The sequence below is a fragment of the Orcinus orca genome, chromosome 15 (genome assembly GCF_937001465.1).
Source record: "Orcinus orca chromosome 15, mOrcOrc1.1, whole genome shotgun sequence".
NCBI classification, from domain to species: Eukaryota; Metazoa; Chordata; class Mammalia; order Artiodactyla; family Delphinidae; genus Orcinus; species Orcinus orca.
Genome location: NC_064573.1, coordinates 57,205,811 through 57,230,836, shown reverse-complemented (window position 1 = coordinate 57,230,836; position 25,026 = coordinate 57,205,811). Strand labels below are relative to the sequence as shown.

Sequence of the window (25,026 nt, the reverse complement as noted above, 5' to 3'; positions counted from 1 at the left end):
CTCAATTAATATTTTGGGAAGGAAGAAGGTGAGAAGACAAGGGGGGCAGGTTTTGCATTTGAATTTGGTTGTCATCTCCAAGTAGGTAGACCGTGGATGTTACAGAGGTGATGAAAATGTGTTCCAGACGTCAGGATCCTCCATACTTAGCTTAAGTGTACACTGGAGCAATTTAAAATGCCTTGTTTCATATTTACTATTATCTGGGCATTAAATATCCAGTTTTGGAAAAAATAATTGTGATGGTAAAGTCAAGTTGTCTTTGAGCTGTCCATGATTGGTAGGACAGGAAAAGAAAACTGCCCCAGGAGTGGCACAGAGGAAGGCAGTGGTTTAGTGCTCTTCAAACAGATGAATCAGTGAATACCTCTGAGAAATCCTTTTCCATTCCTCTTGTTTGTATTTACCAAATAAGGAAAAATAGCAATCAGAGGACTCCAAAGAGCCTGTGAGAGCCACTATCACTTTTTTTTTTTTTTTTTTTTGTGGTACACGGGCCTCACACTGTTGTGGCCTCTCCCGTTGCGGAGCACAGGCTCCAGACGCGCAGGCTCAGTGGCCATGGCTCACGGGGCCCAGCCACTCCGCGGCATGTGGGATCTTCTTGGACCGGGGCACGAACCCACGTCCCCTGCATCGGCAGGCGGACTTTCAACCACTGCGCCACCAGGGAAGCCCCCACTATTACATATTTACTTGTGATTCTCCAGTATTTTGGAAGTGAAATGTTCCATAAATACAAGTTGTTACTCCTTAGTTTTCATTTGCTTTTTTTCACACATCCCTCCAGTTTTATCTGTGTCATAGCTTTACTTTAAATGCAACAAAGCTCTATCGGTTTTTGTGGTTATACAATAGCATTTTTGAACTATTTTGAATATGCTTTCTTTTTTGAGCCTTCGTTCTCTTCTGTCACAGTTTCTGAAAACAGAAGGAGCAATTCCCATTTCTGTGTATGACTATGTTAGCCTTTAATTCTAATCAGATAAAACTCAGACACGCATAGAACATGAGAGAATAGTCTTTGTTCCTCCGAAGACTCCTGTCCACCTTTGTTTCGTTATCAGTATATCCGATTCTATAAAGTATTTTCTCATAATTTTATCTCTCCTGAGATTGCTTTTTGGGAAGTATCGAGTGAAAGATGCAACAAATATACAAACAAATTGAATTAAATATGAAAGACGGATGATTTTGGCTCTGTTCTTCTGATGTGCTGGGGAGTTAACCAGGCACAGTTCATTAACACTAATGGAAAAATTCGTCATTTACCATGAGCATCTCCAGACATTGTAGGGCAATTTCTCCCCCTAATTCGCTATGTAACTTGGTTACTTCTAAATGTACTAAGATTCAAAAAGGAGGTATTTTATCAATCATGCATCTTAAAGATTACTGCTCATTAATTTAAATATGTATTCCTTTGAGAAGAGACATCCTCTCCAAAAACCAATTTTTTCTATAAATGTATCTATGACATCCTAGGCACTATAGTCTTCCTTAAGTTTCCAGCTAATAAGAGCATATACCTGCCATATTTTAAATATAACTTACATTCTTTTTGTGTTTTAAGTACTGCTCAAGATTCAGAAAAAAAAATTGTTTTTCTTAATTTGACTCAAATCTATATGGAGTAGAGATTTCAAACTATGCACATCCTCTGCAACGCGGAGATAGAGTTACTCAATATCAACGTAGAACAAAGCTCAGACAGAGAACATGGGCAGGGAAAGGCTTTCGTGCAACCAAGGAGTGTGCACATGGCCCGTGAACGTTCCTTGTAGGCTCTAGATGGTGACACACTCCACCGAGATACTTCTGAAGACGTGGTCAAGCACTCGTGTATGTGTGTAGAAACTGACTCGTAAATGTGCTGATGTGACATATCAGAGATAACATTTATTTGCTCTATCTCCAGAAGGTTAAAGTTTGAAACCATAGGGGTCTCGGGCATAAATGGGATTAGAGTTTTCCCTCTGGAAACAGAGACACTCCCAGCCTGCAAAGGACTTAGTGAATACTGAGCTGTCATACTTCACCACCTTCAAGTCATCTCTTTACACTTAAAGTAAAAATTCACCTTAGGACACATCTCGGCTCTGCAGCCCAACGCCTAAGAGGGTCGCCCCTCCATCACACTGTGAGTTTGCACACTGGTTCTGGATATAGATTCTGTTGACAGTGGCGCCCGTGGGATACCAAGAAGGCACGGTGGCCCTCTGCTTTTCTTCTCTTTGCTTCAGTGGAATAAGAAAATATTAGAAAGAGACCACAGGAAAGTATGAAAAAGTAATGAAAACCTCTGCCATTTCTAAAGAAAATGAGAAGGTCAGGAGAACCGAATCTGTTGGCGACCCTCTGTATGTTGAGACTCGGACTGGCCCAGGCATTTTCTGGACGCACGGCAGCCTCTGGGAGCTGTGAAGTCAGTGAAAGTATGGGCCACACTTGTTTGTATCTGCACATGTGCATCTGTCAGCTAGGGAATCTACGATGTTCAGCAGATTCTCAAAAGGATTTCAACTCCAAACAGGCTCTGGAATACTATTTATTAATCCCTCAGAAAGGACCTGCAGGGGAGAGAGCACATCTCGGAGAGTGAGGCTGGCAGGAGGCAGGTCATCCCAGACAGCGAAATGGGAGCTCCGTGACAGTGCTGGTGACAGTGACCGCATCCCTCTACCGTGCATGGACACACTTGCATCAATCATGCCCACAGACATGGTATAAACAATAAAACCAGGAGGAAATAGAGAAAACTATTGATGGTTTGCAATGGGAAAACATCTACTAACATTCTGTACTAGAAAGTTTATCATTTGTAAATTATATACGATAATTTTTCTAAGAACATAAACTTCAGTATATAGTTTACAATCTAAAATAAGGACAAGTCAAACCTTGTTCAGGTCCTAAGGTAGTAAAATTCCTAGTAACTTTCATGGTCTAAATAGATAAGTAAACCTTGCATGTGGATAGAAAGCATGGAGTAGAAATTGAAGTCTGACACACTGTCAAAAGTAAAACTTAATGAGTCTAGAGATTTAAACAATTTTTAAAAATCCAACAAAGCGAACATTTAGAACCTGAAGTTTCAAAGAAACTTCCAAAGAACAACCACCTCCAGGGTAAAGTCATGGGTTAATTTCATCCTTTCATCTTTCCTGTCAAGTGCTGCTTTAAAAAGTGGCCCACGACTGGTCGAAAAAGAAAGCGAGTCTTTATCAGGGAGAAGCCAATGTATGATACCACTGAGAAGGGTTCATGTTTTAGACTCAAAAGAAACCCTGAGTTACTTGCACTAATTTTCTTCCTGCGGAACATCTCTGCCTTCAGCTCTCCCCAAAAACGTGCATCTGCACAGACTTACAGTCCCTTGGAAGCTTCAATAACCGAGCACAGGAGGAGGCTGGGAGTGGAGGTGCCTCCCCAGAAAGCTCTGGAGAGGGAAGGGAAATGACCAGCACAGCCCTGCTCTGCGTCCAAGTCTGGGAACAGCCCACCTGCCCTGAGACTGACTCTGCTTCACTCGGTTCTCAGGACGGGCTGCCAGTCAGTGCCTCTAGCTCTGAGATCCGGTTCTACAGAATCACACTGAGAGCGGTTTATGGTCCTGAATAATCTATGCTATTGCAAACTGGACCTAGTTTCAGCTTTCTTAGATTGCAAAACTAATGCATAAATAGAGCTTAAAATGCCAGCTTATCTGGACAGATTTGCCAACAGACATGTACAACTGGAACATTTCTATTGAAACTATGTATGTTTGTAGAGCAAGTTTTTAAAAGATGGTAATTAACAAAATTAAAGACAGTAGCACATTTTGGGGGCCTTTTCAAATACTGTCTACCCTCAGGGCCACGCCGGAGCCCCACCTCCTGCCTGGACCCCTCCCCTCCTCCCCCCACCCCAGCCTCACCAGCCGTGTCTCTCTTGTGTGAAGGGTGCTCTTCAGCAGGAAGTCACACATGCTCACACCACCGTAAGGCTGTTAGGAAATCTGTCCCCATCCTGCTGCAGCTGGAGGCTACGGACCACTTGGACTGCTCCTGCGGTGTCTGGCTCCGCAGGGACAACACAGGAGGGCCAAGGCCTCCAGCTCAAAGCAGAAGACCCCCGAAGTCCCGGTGTGTGTTGGCCCTCTCACTCTGAGAGGCTGTCTGTCCCTGCTCACCTGCAGAAGGAGTCCAGAAGGATCCCTCAGTCCTGCGGTTTAAAATGTTAGCAACAGAGGACATTATCTTAGCCCCACCTGTACCATCACACTCAAGACATTTATGTTTCAGTGTTTGACTCCCAGATTAAATAAGTCTCCGAGCCCCACTGGCTATTTTTCTACAGTATGAGTCAGAACCAGCTCTTCCTGCTTGCTGTCCACATCCCGTCCGCCTCACCCCCCATCCCTGAGGCTGGCCCTCTCTTGGCCAGAGCTGCCAGGATAACCTTCCCGACCTTTGACCTTTCTTTCCCAGTTCAAGAACCTCCCGCATCTCCAGGCAGTTGAAACTCTTGGGGCCCCCATATGGTGAGGAAGTGTCTCCACAGCTCTGCTTCCCAGCCCAGTTGGTCTCCTCCCGGGATCATGCATCTCTGTCTCCACGCTTGGGACTGATGGAGGCCAGTCCTATTTCAAGAACCTGCCCCTGTGCCCTCCTCGGTCCTAAATTAATAAACAACAGCAGCAAGAGCAAAAACAATTTTATGAAAACGTTCCCTCCCCAGATTTTATCCGTTTAATGAAATAACGCATATAATGTGATACGCTCTTATCATGCCTGGATACATACTAAATGTTTAAGAAGTCTATGTTCCTATTGTTATGGTTATATCAGTATTAAACATGTACTGTGCATAATAACAATAAACCACAATATAACATCCACTGCTTTTGCGTTTTAGATTTTTAATTCGTTTTTGACCCTCAGGTCAAAGTCCCTTGGGGTAGGCGCTTTACAGTACTCTGGGTTCCGTAACGGCTAGTACAGAGCTGTGCACACAGTGGCGTCCGGTCAGTGTTCATGAATGGAAAGAAGCGGCTGCAGCTCTGCCTTGTGCTCCCGGCCTCCACTCACACAGGGGGCTGCTTGGACTCTTGTGTAGCCGGGTTAGGTGGAATGTTTTATCTGGCTGTGTAGATGGAATGTTTGTGTGTATGAATATTTAAATTCTCATTTGAAAACACGCTAGGATGGAATTCAGAATCTTTTTCTGGCAGAAAATCAAGCCTGTCTCTTCTCTATTTTCTTCTCCTTTTTCATGATTTTATAAATTACAGCTTGTCCCACTAAAAAATTATCCAGATGGCCAGTTCTTCACGTTACATTTTATTCCACGCAGAGAACGTGTCTTTGTTTCTAAAGAATTCCTTTCTTACCACATGTTCTATTCTTGCAGCAACTCAGTAAATTTTGGAATGAAATTGAAAAAAAAAAAACTAAACAGCTTAAATTCTCTCAAAAGTGTTCTAATTTCCCTACTTTTTTTTTTGTATAATCAACAGTGCCAAAGATGTTATATAAATTTATTAACATCATCAACATCTGTTTGGCAAAGCACCTACTATGTACAAGGTGATGTCAGGTATTCCATCATTTTTATTTGTGTTTAATGTATTCAAAGAAAAGTCTAGGGACTTCCCTGGTGGCGCAGTGGTTAAGAATCCACCTGCCAATGCAGGAGACACAGGTTCGAGCCCTGGTCCAGGAAGATCCCACATGCCGTGGAGGAGCTAAGCTCGTGCACCACAACTACTGAGCCTGCACTCTAGAGCCCACGAGCCACAACTACTGAGTCCGCACACTTAGAGCCCGTGCTCTGCAACAAGAGAAGCCACTGCAATGGGAAGCCCGCGCACCTCAACGAAGACTAACCCCCGCTCACCGCAACTAGAGAAAGCCTGCGTGCAGCAACAAAGACCCAACAGAGCACTAAATAAAGAAAGAAAAGTCTAATCCCAGAGGCGGTTTGGCATAGTATTTCAAAGCCTAGATCTGGCATGAGGCTGCCTGGCTTTCAGCCCCATCTCTACAACTTCCTAGCTCTATGGCCTTGCATGACTTACTTCACCTCTCTGTGCCTCAGTTTCTTCATCTATAAAATGCAGATAATAGTATATTGTGAGACTTGAAAGAGTTAACATATAAAGAGAGCTTAAGTCAGGGTATAGCACAGAGTAAAAACTGTAGAACTATAGTCTGTTTTAGATATTATTATGAATATTAGACTAATCAAGTTGTGTTTTGATGGCATTCTCTCTTTAAATTTTTAAATAACTTTACTGCCTAAATTTAGTAGAAATAAAAAAGTTATCTAGTTTAGATTAGTCTGGTCATCTTATGTAAAATATTCTACATGCTGATTCTCACTAACTAATAGTTGAAACAGATTACTCAAACAGTATTTCAGAATAGCTTATGGCAGAAAAAGTAGTATTGAATCATATTTTCTTGAAAGAAATGTGTTCGTCTTTATCCACAGTTACATGGATGCCCCCAATCTTTAATATCTCAATGTTGTTTATTTAAATAAAAAAACACAATTTTTTAGCACCTCCCTTCAAGATTTAGTGAGATTCCTAATGTTTGTTCTTATTTCTAATTAGGATGATATTGCTTTACACACATTAAATTACATTAGACGTTTGCCTTTGGTGTGTTAACTAATTTAGGGGGAAGAGAATTGACAGTATCTTCAATATGGAGCCTGTCTATATGTATTTGAACCTACAGAAGAGGTTTTATTTGCAGACTGATAAAAGGTCACCTCTTAAAATAGCGATCCAGAATGTATGCTCTGTAATTCTCCAAAAGACTCCTTAATGCATCGCTTACAGGGGAGGGAGGGGCAGCAGGACTCTGGCAAATCCTCTTGTATCTGTTAGAGTTTGGAGGACTTAGGTCGAAGGGTGCTTTGTTCTCTGACGTGGGCTAGTTTGGTTTTCCTTTTCCATCACACAGACTACACTCGTAAACTTAGCTCATAGGTTTGTCAAGTTGACGGAGTTGTGACTTGAGAACATCTCAAGACAACATGTGAATGCCCTGTTGACACTGAGTCAATATTAGCATTTAACATGAGGGTTAGATGCATGTGGGTATATGTAAATATACACATATGTAAACATACCTTCACGCATACCCAAATAAATTTTACAATTTCACTTAAATTGAATTTAAAGCCATCCAAAAACTAGGATTATTTCATTATGATCCATCGCCAAAATATATACCTTTAACTTATGGATAATTTTTAAAAATTATGCTTGGAGCATTTTTGAGTTGAACTGTTCTCCAGGTGCTCCTCAGACAACTGTCCTGAGAAAGACTTCTACTTCTAAGAGAAATTTTGTTTTAAAACAATGCGTATTTATAAAAAGAGAAAAAACACTTTCAAGGCCTTTGCAGAAATTAAATGTATTTCAAACCAGAATATTCCAATTTAAAATGCATTTGACAGTTTAAGCTATAAAAAAATAATATTGACATGTTCATATCACTTCACCAAAATATTAAAATTAAAAGGGTAAAAACAACTGATAGTAACAGAAACACTCGTCGTAATAATGGAAACATACACTTATCACTTGAAATTGTTTTGATTGGATTAATAATGTAGCATATTCATCACTTTACTATTTAATTTACTGCTTAATATTAACTATGTTGATAATATTCTGTTAGAAATTTTAAACTGTAGATTCTGTCTATCAGATCTTCTCCATGTATAGATTATACAAATTACTTAGTACATTAAGCTGGTTACAGCATAAAATTTTAAAGGCCATTAGTGTGCAATTTAGTATACGATCATATTCCTTGAGAATAGTTTATACCTTGGAAGTTTCTAGTAACAATACACTAAAGTACTTTAGAGGAAAGAGACAGACACACACACTTTAACATTCACTCTTGATGCATTTTTCCTTCCCTGTGTAGTTTACTGAAAATATTAACTACAACAGAACAGTTCAGATGACATTTTTGCACACAATCAAAGGGTATCTCCTAATGCATACCAAGTAAATGTCATATGTTGGGTCTGACTTTTTGGTATTAGAACTGACATTAATGAAATGACTAAGCTCATATCTCTAATGAAACAAAAATAAGTGTAGATTGCATTTAATTTTTATCTATTTCTGTATACACCAACAGAGTTCATAACCTTGGGATGTACTGTTGTCTTTATCAGTTTAAAATCTGTGAATATTCCAAGTACCATATCAGGATCCCAGTAGGCTAGGTTGTGATGGGGGCCGAGTCCTCTCCAGGAGGGGGCTGGTTCTCCACCTCTGCAGTTGGGCCTTTGTTGTTTCATCTGGATGATGGGTAGAGATGCCAGGAAGCAAAAAGGGGCAGGTGTTTTTTTCTGTAAGGACAGAGGCAGCTCCTAGGAGGAAAGATTCAATCTGGGATAGCTAAACAGGGAGACGGGAAAGAGAGAAGCCCACGTGGGCTGACCTGGGGGACAATTGATTAAGGTAGGAGGATGAGAAATTGAGAGCAAGTCCTGTGATGATTGAGATATTCAGTCTTTTTTTTTAAGTTGTATGCTTGAACAGTTTTATGACTTATTTCTTTAGAAAATGATATGCTGCTTAGGCACAAGATAGCCCAGGTTTATTCAGTTCACACTGATGTGAACAATAAATATAGCTACAGAAACTTGTTATGGATGCACAATATAAAAAGATGCAGATTGTGACATCAGTAACATGAAAAGTGAGAGAAGTAAAAGTATAGTTTTTACATGCAATGGAAGTTAAGTTGTTATCTGCTTAAAATAGGCTGCTATAACTTTAAGATGTTTTATGTAAGCCTCATGGTAATCACAAAGAAAAAACCTGTAGTAGATACAAAAAGATAAAGTAATCCAAGCGTACCACAGGGGGGGAGAAAGAAATCGTCAAATTGCAAAGGAAGACAACTAGAGAGGAAGAAAGGAACAAAGAAAATATAAAACCTTCAGAAAACAATTAACAAGGCATTAACAAGTCCTTCCCTATCAATAATTACTTTAAATGTAAATGGATTAAATTATCCAATCAAAATACATAGAGTGACTGAATAGATTATTAATAAAACAGGTTCCAAATATATGCTGCCTACAAGAGACTCACGTCAGCTTTAAGGACACACGTAGGCTGAAAGTGGAGGGATGGAAGAAGATATTCCATGAAAATGGTTATCAAAAGAGAGCAGAGGTGTTGTACTTATGTCAGATAAAATAGACTTTCAGTCCAAAAGTGTTGTGAGAGACAAGGGTCATCATGTAATGATAAAGTCAATTTATCAAGAAGATATAACAATTGTAAATATATATGGAGTCACCATTAGAGAACCTGAATTTATAAAGCAGATATTAACAGAAGGAGAGTGAGAAATAAATGGAAATTTTAGAATGAAAACTATAATAACCACAAATAAAAGGAATCATTAGTATTATATTTTGTATCAGAATGACTTTTTTAAAATTAAAAACTCATGAGCATTTAATTTGTGCCAGTCACTATACAAGGACCTTGCCTAGATTGTCTCATTTAGTTTTCACAAAAATCCCTGTACTGTCACCATTTTATAGATGAGGAAATGAAAAACAAGCCTCTGGTACTAGTAGCTTTAATACAGTTTTCTAGTTCTTATATCTGTGCTTTTCAGTGCTTAACTTGAGTAGTAATTCTCTTCTAACTTCTTAACTGGCCATGTTAGCAAGTTTATAATATGTAGGATGATTTTACAGGCTGAATTACCCCAGAGAAAAGTATTTTTATTTATTTTTTTTATTTTAAATTTTTATTGGAGCATAATTGATTTACAGTGTTGTATTAGTTTCGGGTGTACAGCAAAATGAATCTGTTATACATATACATATATCCACTCTTTTTTAGATTCTTTTCCCATATAAGTCATTACAGAGTATTGAGTAGAGTTCCCTGTGCTATATAGTAGGTCCTTATTAGTTATCTATTTTATATAATGTGTATATGTCAATCAGAAAAGTATTTTTGGAGTCAAATTTGTTTCATCCAACTCTTTGAAGTCTGAGTTATATAGATGTAGACTTCTTTTAACTCTACTTATGAAACTTTTGTTCTTAATATTCATACATTTTTCTTACTGTGTGCATTAAATTTTCTAGTATTTTTAATGACAAGTGACAATATCAGCTATTTTATGGACAGAAGTTAGAAAGTTTACCTGTAATATATCTTGGGTAAACTCACTTTTTTCTTTTTTTGGGGGGGTGGCGGGGGGTCAGGTAAACACATTTTAAAGCCTCGGGAATTTGAAGAGAATTGACTTAGACCTTAGAATCTTACATATACCAGTTGGGTTTTGCTCATCTCTGTATTTGAGAACAATGTAATAGAAATTGTGTTATATCCTCAGTAGATACTATAACGTATTCTTGGAACCTTCCTGGTCTATATCCCTGGCCTCTCTCTCTCTCTCTGTCTCTGTATGTATATATATCTCATTTATACTTGCTCACAATCCTCATAGAAGTAAAATCGGTAACAGTTTAAGTCCTATGTTAGCTTTTAAAAGTTTCCATAGAAAGTATTACAGATATTCTGTAATTCCAGTAACCTGCATTTCAGTGTTTATCGTGCCTTTCAGTACCATTGGCCAAGAAATCAATATTTTCTTAAAAATAAAAGATATTCATTTAACATACTATGTAAGTTTAAGCTACCCACATATTAAAGTTAAATGGCAGTGAGGACAAATGGTCTTCTGTTCACCAGGGAACATCGTGGGTGGGAGGTGGGTGCTGCTCTTAATGCGGCAGGTAGGATGTAGGACCTGCCAGCGGGCTGGGGATCTTGGTGTCATCAGGGCCCAAGGCCAGGCTGCAAGGCAGGCAGCATTTATCTTGCTCCCTCCCGTTTCCTGGCTGACCCCCTTCTCTGAGAGTCTCAGCCCCTTACCCTTTGGCAGGGGCAGCATCCAGGACTTTCCTGCCACCTTTGCTGTGGGAGGCCAACCCCTCAGAGAGTCTCTTCCGGGAGCGCTTCCCAATACGAGGCCCCCACTCACTCCAACAAGAAAATTCTTACGTTTTGAACCTAAGCGAAGAGACTTTAGCATGTAACCTCCCAGCTTAGATAGGTTGTCTTATCTAGGTCTTAGAAAGAAAAGACTATAACTGGATAATAAAATAATTGAGATTAAAATACAAAAGGCAGTGGGCTTCCTGGAGGGGTGGCTTAGTTGCATTAGAGAACTCTTTACAGTTTAACTACATCCCTAATTCCTGGGCTACATGAGGGCATATTCCTAGATCAGGGCTCCTCCTGGGAGCTACTTGCCTTTTTGGGATGACTTCACTTTTCTGGATCAGCAAAAATGTTGTCAATGACCTGACACTCTTCCTGAAATATTGCTGACCTCTGTGTTTTTATTTATGTTTTGAAGTACAGCACCCAAGGGGCTCTTTCATCTTTGCCATTTTGCTTAAATTTGTAACGCCTCCCTACCCTTATAACGTCATGTCACAGAGAGAAAATGCTAATCAGTACTTGGGAAGGGAGGGAATTCAGAGTCTGGAGGAGGCCGCTCTGGCTGGAAGGACTCTGGTGCCTGAGGCCCCTCCGGCCATCCTGAGGGTGTAGCTGCACAGGGGTTGGGAAGCTACCAATTAGGCGTGTGGTGACAGCTTAGTTATAACCTCGTGGTCCAGACTGTCCATCTCCCGGGATTTGACAGATCATGGCCCATTATTTTCAGCAAAACAAGGTAGTCAGAGACAAGCAGGAACCACACTTGCTTCTTGGGTATGAGAAGATGAAAGCATTGTAGATACAAGATGATCATATGGTTGGATGTGCAGAACCTGGAGTCCAAGGGGTTTGGAAATCAGCAGGTGCTATCTAGACTCTTGGAATTGGAGATGCACGGGAAGAATCCAAAATGAAGGTGGGATCCCAGCCAGTGGGTAAAGCACAGTAGGAGAGAATAATTCAGGGGGAGAAGCACATAGGCGACTGGCCAGCTGGTATCGGGGAAGCGGGGGGCCTGGCTGCCTAGGTTGGGATTAGGAGGCAGAGGGCCTCCTAATGGGAGATGGCCCGGCAAGTGCCAAGTAGGAACGTAGGGCCTCTGTCCCTCGGATCAGGACCGGTCCTGAGAATACGAGGAAACTGCACCGACCTGTGGAATCAGGTGCCCCTGCTGTGGAAGGAAGGAGAACTGAGAGGCTGAGGACCCTCCCGGGCGTGACACCACCTGCCGTGATTCGGTGCCAGCCACTCCAGCGCCCCCTCCCCGCCCCCTGCCCCATTACAACCAGCAGCGAAGCCCCCAAGGACGCTGCTGCGTCCTTATTTTTCTCTTTCTCCTCAGATGTTAAAAATTCTACTTAAATATTCTGAAAAGCAAAACTAGTATTTTTAATGGCAGCCATTTTTATGTTTTCTTCTGTTTATCAGGAGGGCTACTAGGATCTCAGTTTTCAGTCTCTCCAGAAATCTCTCTTAAAGTTTGTCTGCAGCTGCCTAGCAGTTTTTTGCTTATTTAGCGTTCGCCCTCTATTCATCTGTCTTGCTGATGAACTTGGGCCTGACATATTTTATCAATTATTTGGTTGAACTGTATAAAATTCCCAATATCCTACTGTGTCTGACTTTTAAAAACTGTATAGTTCCTGCTCTCTCTTCCTTCTTTCCCTGCCGACAGCAAACACATGTTGAATTAAGGAGGGATGGGGAGCTGGTCTGCTGCATCAGAAGAGCCCCGCCTCCCCCAGGACGCCCTCTCAGGCCTTCCCTCCTGGCCTGCGGTTTTCATGCCTCCTTATCATGGTCCGTTATGAGCTTAAATTTGAATATGCCACTTACCTGTCTGTCAAGAAGCTATCATTTTACCTTGACCAACAGAGCCTTAAGTCACAGAAATTTCAGCTTATGTCAGCAATTTTATAAAAAGACTGTGTCTTCAGAACCTTTTCCCCCAGTATTTGGCTAAATCAAAAGTGAGCGTTAAGTAGCTGTATCACACCTAGGACAACCACTTCAATCAGATTTTTCCTATGTGTACAGATTTATGCAGTCACGTATGTTCTTCCAAACACGCACATACACACACACACACACGCACGCGTGTGCGCGCATGAGTAAGGGTCTACATGTGCAGGAGGGCAGGCTGACATTTGGGATGTCATCTCTTTAACATAAATATTTCTCTGCATTGAACACAAGTAAGCACAGTGTTGCAATCCAGAAACTTGTTCACAGCAGAGCCCAGGTGGAAAATGGTGCAGACAATGCAACCGAAAGCCCCCTCATCCTGTTCCTTTCGTACCTTCCCTTTGTCTCCCATCATTATCTTCTTTCAGGTTCTCCACCAGCATCTTCTGCAAAATATGTTTTTGTCATTTAATATGGGGTGGGCCAAAAAGTTCGTTTTGGATGTTACGGAAAAACTGGAACGGACTTTTTAGCCAACCCAGTATATTCTTTTGAACTTCATGCTTTTTTCTGATCTGTATAATCCTGAGATACTTTCTCATGTGCGTCGCCTCCCACAATCGAGAAATATTCCATTCTACGGATGCTCCGAGGCGTTGCATTTAGTCTTGCATGCCTGAGTACCTGAGAGACAAAGAAGAGCTAGAATGGGATTAGGAAATAAATGAATGTTTAAATGAGTAAAAGATTGATTAATGAATGAAGATTGAGGGAAACAAAATTTCAGCTTAAGCAAGTACTGAGCAAGAGGATGAATGGTAGCTTCTACAATCGTGGGTAGATAAGCCTGAGGAAGAGACAGCAGGAGTGTCATGCAGTACTAGTCATGTGGGATAATTACATGGAATTTAGAAAATTCATGACCGTAATGATCATTAAAAATTCTCAAATTGGGAGTATATATTAGATGGATAGCAAAGCTTCTGAGTGGTAGTGTCTTCATGAAAACTCAGCTGTGCTTAAAATAAACATTTCCCCATCTCCCTTAGGTTAGCCTAATGCCTTTCAATTTTCATCTGCAGAAAGTTCTTTCTAAAAATCTCCCTTAAATCTCATATGCTGCAGCCTAAACCAGTTGGTCCTGCTGGAAACTGCTTTATCACCTCTGCACTTCTCACCCAGGACCCAGCATGGGCTGACTTATTTTCCCCTAGACATTAACCGTGGCAAACCCTGTACTGCTTTCCCTGTGAATGCTTGCCTTGGCTACACTTTGCACAAAAATTACATTCCTTTTCTTTGATGGTGCTAAAAATGTTTTCCCACTTCTGCGCACGTGATTGATGCTAATAATTAAGTGATTTATTTTGGGGTTTCCCAAGAAGGTGCCAGGTAACTTTGGGAAATTGCTTATCCTGTGTGAGCCTGTTTTCTAACCTAGAAAAAAATATGTCAATGCCATCTTTGGGTATTTAGTACTAAATATTAGAGATAATATATGTAAAACACCTTGTATTGCAATGGGTCCATGTAAACACTCAATAGGGGTAGCTTTTGTTCTTATTATAAATTGTATTTATTGGTATATATCCCAACTTCTTCACTAGATTTATATTCTCCAAAGTGCTGAGCATGTAGCACATGCTCAGTTAGTGGGTTGTTGAATCAATAACGGAATAAACTAAGAAGTAGTGCCAATTAATATTAACTACAGAACATGCATCCACAGGGGCGCCCCTGTCTGGCAAAGTACAGGTCCACCCTGGCATATTGGGCAAGGCTGGTGTGTTATCAGAACCACCCCATCCCAAAGTCCAGAAGGCCCGTTCTAGATCCAGGTTGGTACTAAAGTCCTCTGAGGTTAGACTGTGTATAAGTGCTCCCTGGAAAACTCAAATCTACTGTAAAACAGAGGAAAACTGCATTGCTCCCTGATTTTATCATGACTTTAAAATACCAAAAGCAAACTTTCACATATCAGAAAGGATTTATTGTACACCATATACCAGCAAATTTATAGTAAGCAGGACGTGAGTTCCTAAAAAAAGGGCCAACTGCCAAGATACTGATGCATCTGAGTCTGTGCTCCCCAAATGTAAAGGATGACAGCACTGTCGTAATGAGAGCAGCTACCGTGTGTGTGTGTGTGTGTGTGTGTGTGTGTGTGTGTGTGATTCCTCGTGGTCACAACAGCCCGTAGGAGCTGGATCTGATTTTCCCATTTCACTGGAGGGGAACTGGACCTCGGTGGACCAGCTCCCTCAGGGTTGTGGGCGGGGAACCGTCTTGCCTGGTTGGCCCCTGACAGCATCTGCCTCGTTCCCGGCAGCACAGAGATTGGGGGCCTCTGGGGACAGGAACGTGGGCACAGAAATCTACCAGAGACAACCGATCACCTGTGGCAGGAGCCAGAGCCTCTGCCCTGAGCCTGCTGTCAGCCTCCTAACACATCCTGGAGTCAGGATTCAGCCTTGACTGTGGTCTCTCCTCTTTCACCCACAACTGGCCCTTCACGTTCAAACACAAAACTTCCTAGCTGGTTTCAGGAGGATGAAGCAGTCATCCAGATACAGTATTTCTGGGTACATGAATGATAAGAAGTAAAAGCATGATATTCTCTGATGACTGGTAAAGATGTTTAGTTACCCCATAGTATTTTGTGATACAGGTAGTCAAATTAGGGCTTGAATATTGGAGGATACAAACTGAGTTAGGTGTTTACATGACATTTTCGCTGCTCCATTGGATGTACACCTTTAGGTTATTCTTAGATTTTTAAGTTTGTTTTTTTTTTTTTTGGCCTCACGGCATATGGGATCTTAGTTCCCCGACCAGGGATCGAACCCGAGCCCTCTGCGTTGGAAGCGCAGAGTCTTAACCACTGGACCACCAGGGAAGTCCCTTAGATTTTTAAGTTTTTTAGATTGTGAAAACCGTATTGCTGATGACTGTACCTGTAATGTCTGCTGATCGGTGTCTGTGGTCTGGCACCTGAGATCTTCGCAAAGGACAATATGAAAAGAAACTTAACCTGAGTGTGTTCAGTGAAAGGAGAACGTCTCTATTCAGCTTTTCAATAGTGGATGTACGTCTGTTCCAATGACAGTACAGCCCTGATGTATCACCCTAAACTGACGCCTGTGCTCTCATTTTTATACAAACCAGTGCCTTTGGCTGCCCGTATTCGGACATGAACTTGAAAAAGGAGGCAACGCTTCACGATCGTCTGCGAGAACAAACACAGGCAAATGTGGACTCAGACTCTGCACATTCAAAATCGAAAAACCTCTGTAGTTGGAACTTCAATGGAAAACATGAAAAGGTGAAGAGCCAGTCCAGGTAAGGAACTTCTGAAAATGTGAACCAGAGAGTAAAGCGTGTAGAACAGAAAAGAACAAACTTGGGGGTAATAATAGTTTCTTGTGTTTCTTGAAAATCTTTCTTTATTCTGTATATTATTGTGTTCACTGGCTCATAGAATTCATCTAAGCCTTGACATTTATTTTAAAAATATTTTTTCTTACTTCATCCTCAAAAATTTGAATTTACCTCTAAGTGTAGATATTATATGTAGGCAACAGAAAGCAAATCTCACGTGTAAATTCTGTAAGACTCCCTGTATCTCTGGAGTCATCTCACAGGTGGCATCTCTCTGGGCACGTGGCCCAGTGTTCGCATCCTCTTGGTCCCATCAGGATCCCCTTGCTCACCTGGTACTTGTCATCTTTAATCCAAAAGTCCCTCAGGTACGATTTCCTTACTCTGAATAGTTCCTGTTTCGATTTATCAATGGCACATCATCCTTTTGTTCCTAAATGTAAACTTACGACTTTAAGGATCAGTTCTCAATTTTTATTTACTTATAATCATTTTCTAAGAAGCTACAGATGCAACCTTATTTGCTCTTTTTTAACCTAAATGAGTAAATAAATAACATTTTAAGATAAAAGTTTCATCCTCCATGCTGGGAATTATAAACACAGGAGAATCTAATTACAAGTAAACAACTGGAGACCAGACGGAGATGGAGCCATGAAAGGCTCGGCAGAGGTGAGAAGTGGGTGTTTTTCAGGCCCCGCTGCAGGCAGAAGGCGCTGGCATTCAAGGTTGAGCTTTCGAGGAGCTGCTATGGGAGGGGCTGCTGGTTCTCTGGACCACCATCACCCACCCCCGGCCCCCCACAGCCCTCGCCCAGCCCTGCCCTTCCCGTCCAGCACGTGGGAGAGGAATGTGCGCGCCTCTCTGTGAGGGCAGACTTTCCAGGACCCCCTTTCTGCCCTTTCACCCTTCAGTCCCAGCGTGGATGCTCCTTTACTGCCAAGGTCTGTTCACTGGGAGAGTTTGGCTCCTAGGACACACTTTTCACATGGAGTTTACATCCTGGACTGTGCCTTTTTTTCTTTTTATAGAGCATCTAGGCGACGTTGCATTTTCGTTAAGCAGCTGATTTTGAGCGTGGTCGCTGTGCACGGGGCCACCTGTCACCCTCCGCAGCGCGCGCCCCATCCTCTTCCTCCGGGTACCGCACAGCGCCTCTGCCGCATGTTATCTTGCGTTTTCTCCTTTGCTGTACACCCACTCCTCTTGCCGGAACTGTACGGGGTCTAGTTTTTCTTTACTGCTTTTCACACCCACACCATTTACAACTTCAAGTGGCTGAGAGCTCGAACAGCTTTTCCATTTCCTAGTTGAGGGAGTTTTTTCTTTTTTTTTTAAAACTGTTTTCCAGGGAACAGCGCTTGTTTATTCCAGAGACCAGTGCATCCATTTGCTGTTACTCTTTTTGTTCTGTTATCTTTCTTCCCCCCAAATAAAAACTCAGCCTCTCTTGTGAACATTTTAGACATTCATCCCCAATGTCAAAAGTCAGAGAGAATAAACAGCTCTTTGAACTGTTTTAAAAAACGATGACTCCGTCGTGTTGTCTCGGAGGTGAGCCCGGCCTTTCTCTTCAGCACAGGTGTACGGCTCCCCCGTCCCTAACTCGCCTTTCAATACATCGTTGTGTGCTTTACCGTTTTGAGGGGTTTTTGCATTGAAATGTGTCAAATAAGCATAATTACTACAGATAGAAAAAGCAGAGAATGTTAGTTGATAACCAAGCAAAACAATTACACATGATCCTATTCTGTCAGATCCTGTTTCATGAATGCACAGAGCTGTGTGAGCGGCTGCGCGGAAGAGGGGGAGTCTCACGGTCCACATCTCGAATTGTTAAGCCTTCTTTTTCTTTCACATCCCAAGACCAAAGCCATTCTTGCACTCCAATCCCCGTCCTCTTTTTTTTTAAACCAGTCGTCGCAACAAAACGATGTTCGGGTCAAGTGGTCTTGGCAGTAGTACTCACTTTGACCTGCTTCCTTCCCCATGACCTCCTGTTCACGGTCCAGAATTCCAGCTCAAAGACAAAAAGAACAAGGAAATCGACAAGGAAGAATATGTAGGCTGATGATGAGCAGCTAAAATTTATTTCAACTCTTCTCACAGTTTACTTGTGGTAATCTCCTGAGGCTGCCTCTCCTCTAACCCAAACCTCTGCTCTTAAAATCACAAGATACCGTGTACAGGTGGAGGAGAATGTTTAAATCCCATCTCTCCTCTTCTACATGCTGAGGAAAAATAATTTGTGGTTGGCACGTGTCCAAGGATAGACAAGGGGGTGAAATGAGTGAAAATCAGGTCTTTAATTTCCTCTGGCGTCCAGTGCATCCATGGTCTCTGAGCCCTGGACAGGCCTGCTCTAACTTCTCACACAAGCAACGCTGTCACCTTAGCATCTCCAGGCTTCTTGCAATGCCAGTGCAAAATATAAAATTATCTCTTGACCTTCTTACAAAATCAATTAGATGCTGCCCCAAAGTTTAGGGAATTGTGTATTTTCCTTAACTGCATCCCAGTTTTGTGTTTAGTTTTAAAAAGCATGTTTGTTCTCATGTTAATCTTTGGAGAGGGAGTTATTATTAGTAAATTTTAAGTCTCCATGACTTAGCAGTGGAAATAGTCTGTTTATGTTCACATTTTCTTAGTAGAGGGTCACGTTATGAATTCGAGTGCATTATATGCTACTAAATGTTTATAGGATTCATCTTCACAGTAGTACGATTGCATGTTAATATAAGTTTAAATAGTCAGATTCACGTTAGGTCGCCATTACTGAAAAACTATTATGCTGTGGGCTTCCCTGGTGGCGCAGTGGTTGAGAGTCCGCCTGCCGATGCAGGGGACGCGGGTTCATGCCCCGGTCTGGGAAGATCCCACATGCCACGGGGCAGCTGGGCCCATGAGCCATGGCCGCTGAGCCTGCGTGTCTGGAGCCTCTGCTCCGCAATGGGAGGGGCCGCAACAGTGAGAGGCCCGCATACCGCAAAACAAACAAACAAACAAACAAAAAACTGTTATGCTGTAAATATATTCCCTCTTTTGGTGCTAGTAGAGTGATTAGTACTATATTCATGGTGCATTAAACGGAGGCAAATGACCTTAACACTTGAGCATCTTTCATCTGGGAACGTACTCTAGGGTGGATACCTTAATTTGTTTGACAGTTTATAGTCTTCAGATACATTACCTTTAAAGTTTCCCATAATCTTGTGATTTAGGCAAAACAGACATTATTGTCATTATATTGTATGTTGTATATACATATATACAACTATATATATGTTGTATATATAGTATTGTCACTTATTGATGAAGAAGTAGAGGTTCTTACTAGTAGCTAATCCAGGACATAGGTCTTCCGGTTACATCCAGCATATTCTTAGTTCAGTAAACTGATAATGGCAACAAGAGATTTATCAGCAGTAATACTAATACTGATATCATACACTTATTAGCTTGTGCTGCAAAGATTGTGCTGAGCAATTCACATACATGGTCTTGGGAATTTTATTTCATCCTCACAACAACTCTGGTTTTATAACGTAGGCACCTGGAGGTTCAGAGAGGTTAGGCAAAGCGTGCAGGACCACACAGATAATTAGTAGAAGAGGTGGGGTCTGAGTCCAGAACTACCTGACCCTAAATCCTATACATGTTTTCAATGGCATCAGGCTGGCAAAAGGATGGCAGTTGGAGGCTCTGAAAATGCCTGGCTGGGTTTATGTTTAGACTTTCTACTGCTCTTCAGGATTCTCAGGGTCATCTTGTGAGGCATTTATTTCTTATTTTGTGAACACAGAACTACTGAAGGGGAAGAATCTCAACCATGTTTGCCCCAAACTGTTTATTCTTATGTATACTATATAATGCAAGTCTTCCACCTGAACACGTTTCTTTGTAATAGGTACTAAAGGCTTCGATCTGCAACGGGGGAATAAAATTATACTCATCAGACAGTTTCATCATAAGAAAATTACTTGAAATGCAGCTGCCCCCCCACGCCCTATATTATGTTAGCTGGCTTCCCCGCGCCTGTGTAGGACATTTTTTCCAGTCCCCTTCCCCATCCACCTGGGTATTCTTTAATAACAACTTCTGCCTCTAATTTACATAGTCGGCAGGACCATTCGTTAAAAAAGCTGTCATATTCAATCACGGCTATTAAGAAAATCTAAGAAAATGCCTAATATAGCTCAGTTTGTTTTTCCTAATGCCTGCCATATTGTAAATTTTACATACTTCCCAAAGGCCTATATTGACAATAAAAATGGCTGGGAGAGATTATGGTCTTCGCAGAGAATGGCAGGCAGTGGAGTAGTTCCTTAATGATCCTCATAATGAACTGCTCAGCTATGAGCCAACTAGCTTGTTTGCACGACTCACATTACCTTCTATGAGGTCCGTTCTCAGCATTTAACCAGTGTTAGCCGGTTGTTTCGTGTATGAACCTTCCAAGTCCTTAAAGAGGTTTCCTTGAGCCCGTCAGCCTTTGATCTTGCTCCTTCCCATGTAAATTCTCTGCTTTCGGAGGCCAAGCCTCTGGGCGTCCACTCACGCCCTGTCACCATCCGCAGTCGTGTTCTTCTTCCCGCGCGGGTGCCTTTGTTCCCATTCTTCCTGCCTCCTCTACTCCTGCTGCGTGTTCTCTTCTCCAAGGCTCATCTCTGTCTTGAAACTTTCCACAGCAGTTCAGCCCGTGTGAGCTTCTTGACCTTAGAGATGGTGTTTTACACATCTGTGTATTTTTCACGTCTAGTTCAATGCCTGACGCTTAGCCGGTACTTGACAAATCAAATAGATGTTGAGCACCCGTGCGGTGCCAGGACTCTGCTGGGCCCTGGGGTGTGGATCGGATGAGAGCGAGGCCCCTTCCTTGTGCTTTGGGTCTGCTCCACGCTTTGTGTCTCCTTGAGCCTTTTTGATACTTGTTTTGCACATGTGCCTTATTTTCTCAAAAAGATTGGAGGCTGCTAAGGAGCGAGAAGCAGTTTTTATTATGCTTGCATTTTTCCTTCACCGCTGTTCGCATCATAGTTCTTAGTGAATCGTAGTTGACTGATTCAGGTACATACATACATTTGTTTTCCCATAACAGTCTCAATGTCTTTACCTGTAAAATGAATACAATATCCGAGGCTTAGGTTTTTGAACAGAGGTGTATAGATGCAGATAGATAGTGATGTATGACTGGGCCTGGAACATAGTAGAAACTATTGAAATAATAATTCCATATCTTTCTTCCATTTTTATAAAACTTGTTGATCTTAAAGTCTTGCAGTTGGACTGGTTCTAGCTGTGTCTGTAGCACACATCTTTGCACCAAACATAGAAATTTAGCCCTTTGTTTATTTATTCGGAACTAAAGTAAACTCCTTAATCAAGTGAGCAGTGATCAAAACACCGGGACACCCAGGGTCCTCGGGGTCTGTGGAGGACTGTGGTTGGACAGGAAGCCCCCGGCCATCCGGACAGCCCCCTCCCACTCCATACTTCCAGCTGGACTCTGAGGGACCTGCAGCCAAGTGTGACGATCCTGGAGCTTTACAGTTGGAAAAGGACTCAGAAGGTTATCTCATCCAACTTCTACAACAGAGAAATAAGGTTGTTAAAGTCAAGCATTTAGTCCCTCATTGACACTGTCATTAGTGGCAGCCCCGAGCCCTCTGACCCCGGGTCATTGCTCTGCTCACCATCCCATCCCTCCTCCTCCCCCAGAGTGAGGTCAGAACAGAGCCGGTTTATGGCGTTATAAATAACTGAACAGCACGTACCTCCCTGAATTCAGGATCCAGACCATAGCCGTTCATTTATTCATCATTTATCCATTGAACAAACCCTTAGAAAGGCACTGTTCCAAACTCCAGTGAGACAGCAGTTAAGAAAACAGACTAAAATCCTTGTTCTGTTCTTTTTTTTTTTTTTTTTTTTTTTGCGGCCTCTCACTGCCGCGGCCTCTCCCTTTGCGGAGCACAGGCTCCGGACGCGCAGGCTCAGCGGCCACGGCTCACGGGCCCAGCCACTGCGCGGCACGTTGGATCTTCCTGGACCGGGGCACGAACCCGCGTCCCCTGCACCGACAGGCGGACTCTCAACCACTGCACCACCAGGAAAGCCCTAAAATCCTTGTTCTTATTAAGCTTTCACTTAGTGGTACGAAAACCCACGCTGGTAAGTGGCGGGATGAGGATCCGAACTCAGGCAGGACGGCTCGTCCCAGCAGCCCAGGCACTGAGCTAGTTCACTCATGGCACTGATGCTTCTTCATCCAGCGGGTACGTGCGGAGCGTCTGCTGTGGCCCAGGGGTCCCGTCCCCGCGGGGAGCGTATTTTCAGGGAGAGGAGGCGGAGGAGGGAAAACAAAGATAAACCAAATGGAAGAGAGACTCACAGACTGTGGTAACTGACAAGGAGTGAAAGGGGACCTTGGTCTCAGCAGTTACGCACCTTAAATTCTTGGAGACCCTAGGCAGATCCAGGCCATTAAGACAAGTTAAAGGGTTCTGTTGACTGTTTTGCAAATTGAAACCGAAACCAGCCTGTCAAAGATCAGCTCAGGGGTGTAGACGGAAGCTGTGATGCGATGAGAGGACCTGGCCTCCTGGATTCCACTTGCCTCTGTGCCTCTGGCAGCTTCACTGTAGTCTTGTGTTTCTAAACAAATTTATAGTCTTGCTAAAATGTGATAAAGTAACCAATGTATGCCTTAGAAAGATCTTTTAAAATGTCCTTCTATGCTGATTTTCATGAGGCATTTTATGATTTATTGTGGATCTCTGGATTTCTGGAATCCTGCCTTGGCTCAGGCCCTTAGTAATTAAATGCTGAGAACAGTGTGTGCTAAAGTGTCTGTGGTTTCTTCCGTCAGGGAAATATTGGTGTTCCCAATCCCCAGAAAAACAAAACTTCGTTGCCTAAGCAACAGTGGGCATTTTTTCTCATCCACATACTTCATCTGGCTTTAAAATAATTATTTTCTATTTATTGTAAATAGCAAAGTTGTGATATTTAATGTCAGTTTTTTCTTATAACTAAAGCAATGCTTGTGTATTATAGGAATATTAGAAAATATAGATTAGTAAGAAAAAATAAAAGTTGAAAACATTATTAATACTCAGGTGTTTTCCTATCAAACAGCATAACTTGTAGTCTTATAAAAATATGATAAAATTCCCACTGCAATAATTCGGGTAATATAGAAGTTTTTAAGAATAATAATTTCTCACTCTCCACTCCTTAACTCTAATGCTGCATCCCAAGGTTACTTGTGTGAATAGATTTTCATGTTCTTTTCTACTCTTTTTCTGTTTACGTATACATACAGATATGCAGATACACATTCACTCTTTTTTTTTAACATCTTTATTGGAGTATAATTGCCGTACAATGTTGTGTTAGTTTCTGCTGTATAACAAAGTGAATCAGCTATTTGTGTACATATATCCCCCATATCCCTTCCCTCTTGTGTCCCCCTCCCACCCTCCCAATCCCACCCCTCTAGGTGGTCACAAAGCACCGAGCTGATCTCCCTGTGCTATGCAGCTGCTTCCCACTAGCTATCTATTTTACATTTGGTAGTGTACATATGTCCATGCCACTCTCTTATTTCGTCCCAGCTTACCCTTCCCCCTCCCCGTGTCCTCAAGTCCATTCTCTACGTCTGCGTCTTTATTCCTGTCCTGACCCTAGGTTCTTCAGAGACATTTTTTTTTTTAGATTCCATATATATGTGTTAGCATACGGTATTTGTTTTCCTCTTTCTGGCTTACTTTACTCTGTATGACAGATTCTAGGTCCATCCACCTCACTACAAATAACTCAATTTTGTTTCTTTTTATGGCTGTCACTCTTTTTTTTTTAATTACATTCATTTTTTGTTAATGTTTCTTTGAAGGTTAGCTTGTATCACTCTGGACAGCTTATAATATAACCCTGTTGAACACGGAGGAAGGATGCTGTGTTCCTGAAAGTTTAACACAGGAGCAAACCTTTAAAGCACCCAGACATTCAACACTGAGGCTTTAATAACATACACACATATTTTATCCCAAGTTCACAATGGAGTTCTGAATAAGGCACCTGTAAATAAGTCAGCATTTATGACCAGAAGAAAAATACTCTGGTCTTGGACTTTTATTTTTATATGGAAAAGTTATAAAGACCTAAGCAACTAAGTCTACCCACAAAGAAAAAACAAATTTGCCTTCTTCCTTATGGAAAGCCATGTGAAAACATTAATTGTTGGCTCAAAGAAAGTCTGACGATAAAAGATATTAGCTCAAAAATATGTCTTATTTATTTGACCACCTGTCATGAATAATTTGCCATGTCAGCACAGGTGGATTCAATGCACTGTTTTTAATAACTGTATCATATTCCGTAGTGTGGACGAACTTATTCAACTCATTCCCCTATTGACAGGTATTTAGGTTGTTTCCAGTATTTTTCCTCTTATAAATAATGCTGCGGTAAACATTTTCACAAGTATGCATATCGTTTATTGATGCTTTATAATGCAGTATTCTTTAAAGTTTAATTACCTTTTATTGACAAACTAAACATATCATATGAATTCTTCTTTCTGTTGGTGGAGTCTTGCAGGTCCTCGATCCATTTGCTTTACTGTAAATAAGTTCACATTTACCCACGTCCTTACACACGAGAGCACATAGGTGTGGATGCACATAGGAAGCGTGTGCGGTACTCGTAACCTGCCCGCAGCCTGCACCCCAGCTCATCAC

The 25,026-nt window shown here is 41.8% G+C and overlaps 1 protein-coding gene and 1 non-coding gene across 2 annotated transcripts in view; one reads left to right on the top strand and one right to left on the bottom strand.

The window, feature by feature from the left end:
* L3MBTL4 (L3MBTL histone methyl-lysine binding protein 4) overlaps nucleotides 1-25,026 on the top strand; it is a 352,526-nt gene that overhangs the window by 233,709 nt on the left and 93,791 nt on the right. The window contains exon 15 of the mRNA XM_033439375.2: nucleotides 16,073-16,246. Within this exon, the coding sequence (XP_033295266.1) occupies nucleotides 16,073-16,246 (174 nt within the window). The remainder of the gene's footprint in view (nucleotides 1-16,072; nucleotides 16,247-25,026) is intronic.
* On the bottom strand, nucleotides 15,731-15,803 carry TRNAG-UCC (transfer RNA glycine (anticodon UCC)). The gene has a single exon. It is a non-coding gene; the product is annotated as a tRNA-Gly (tRNA).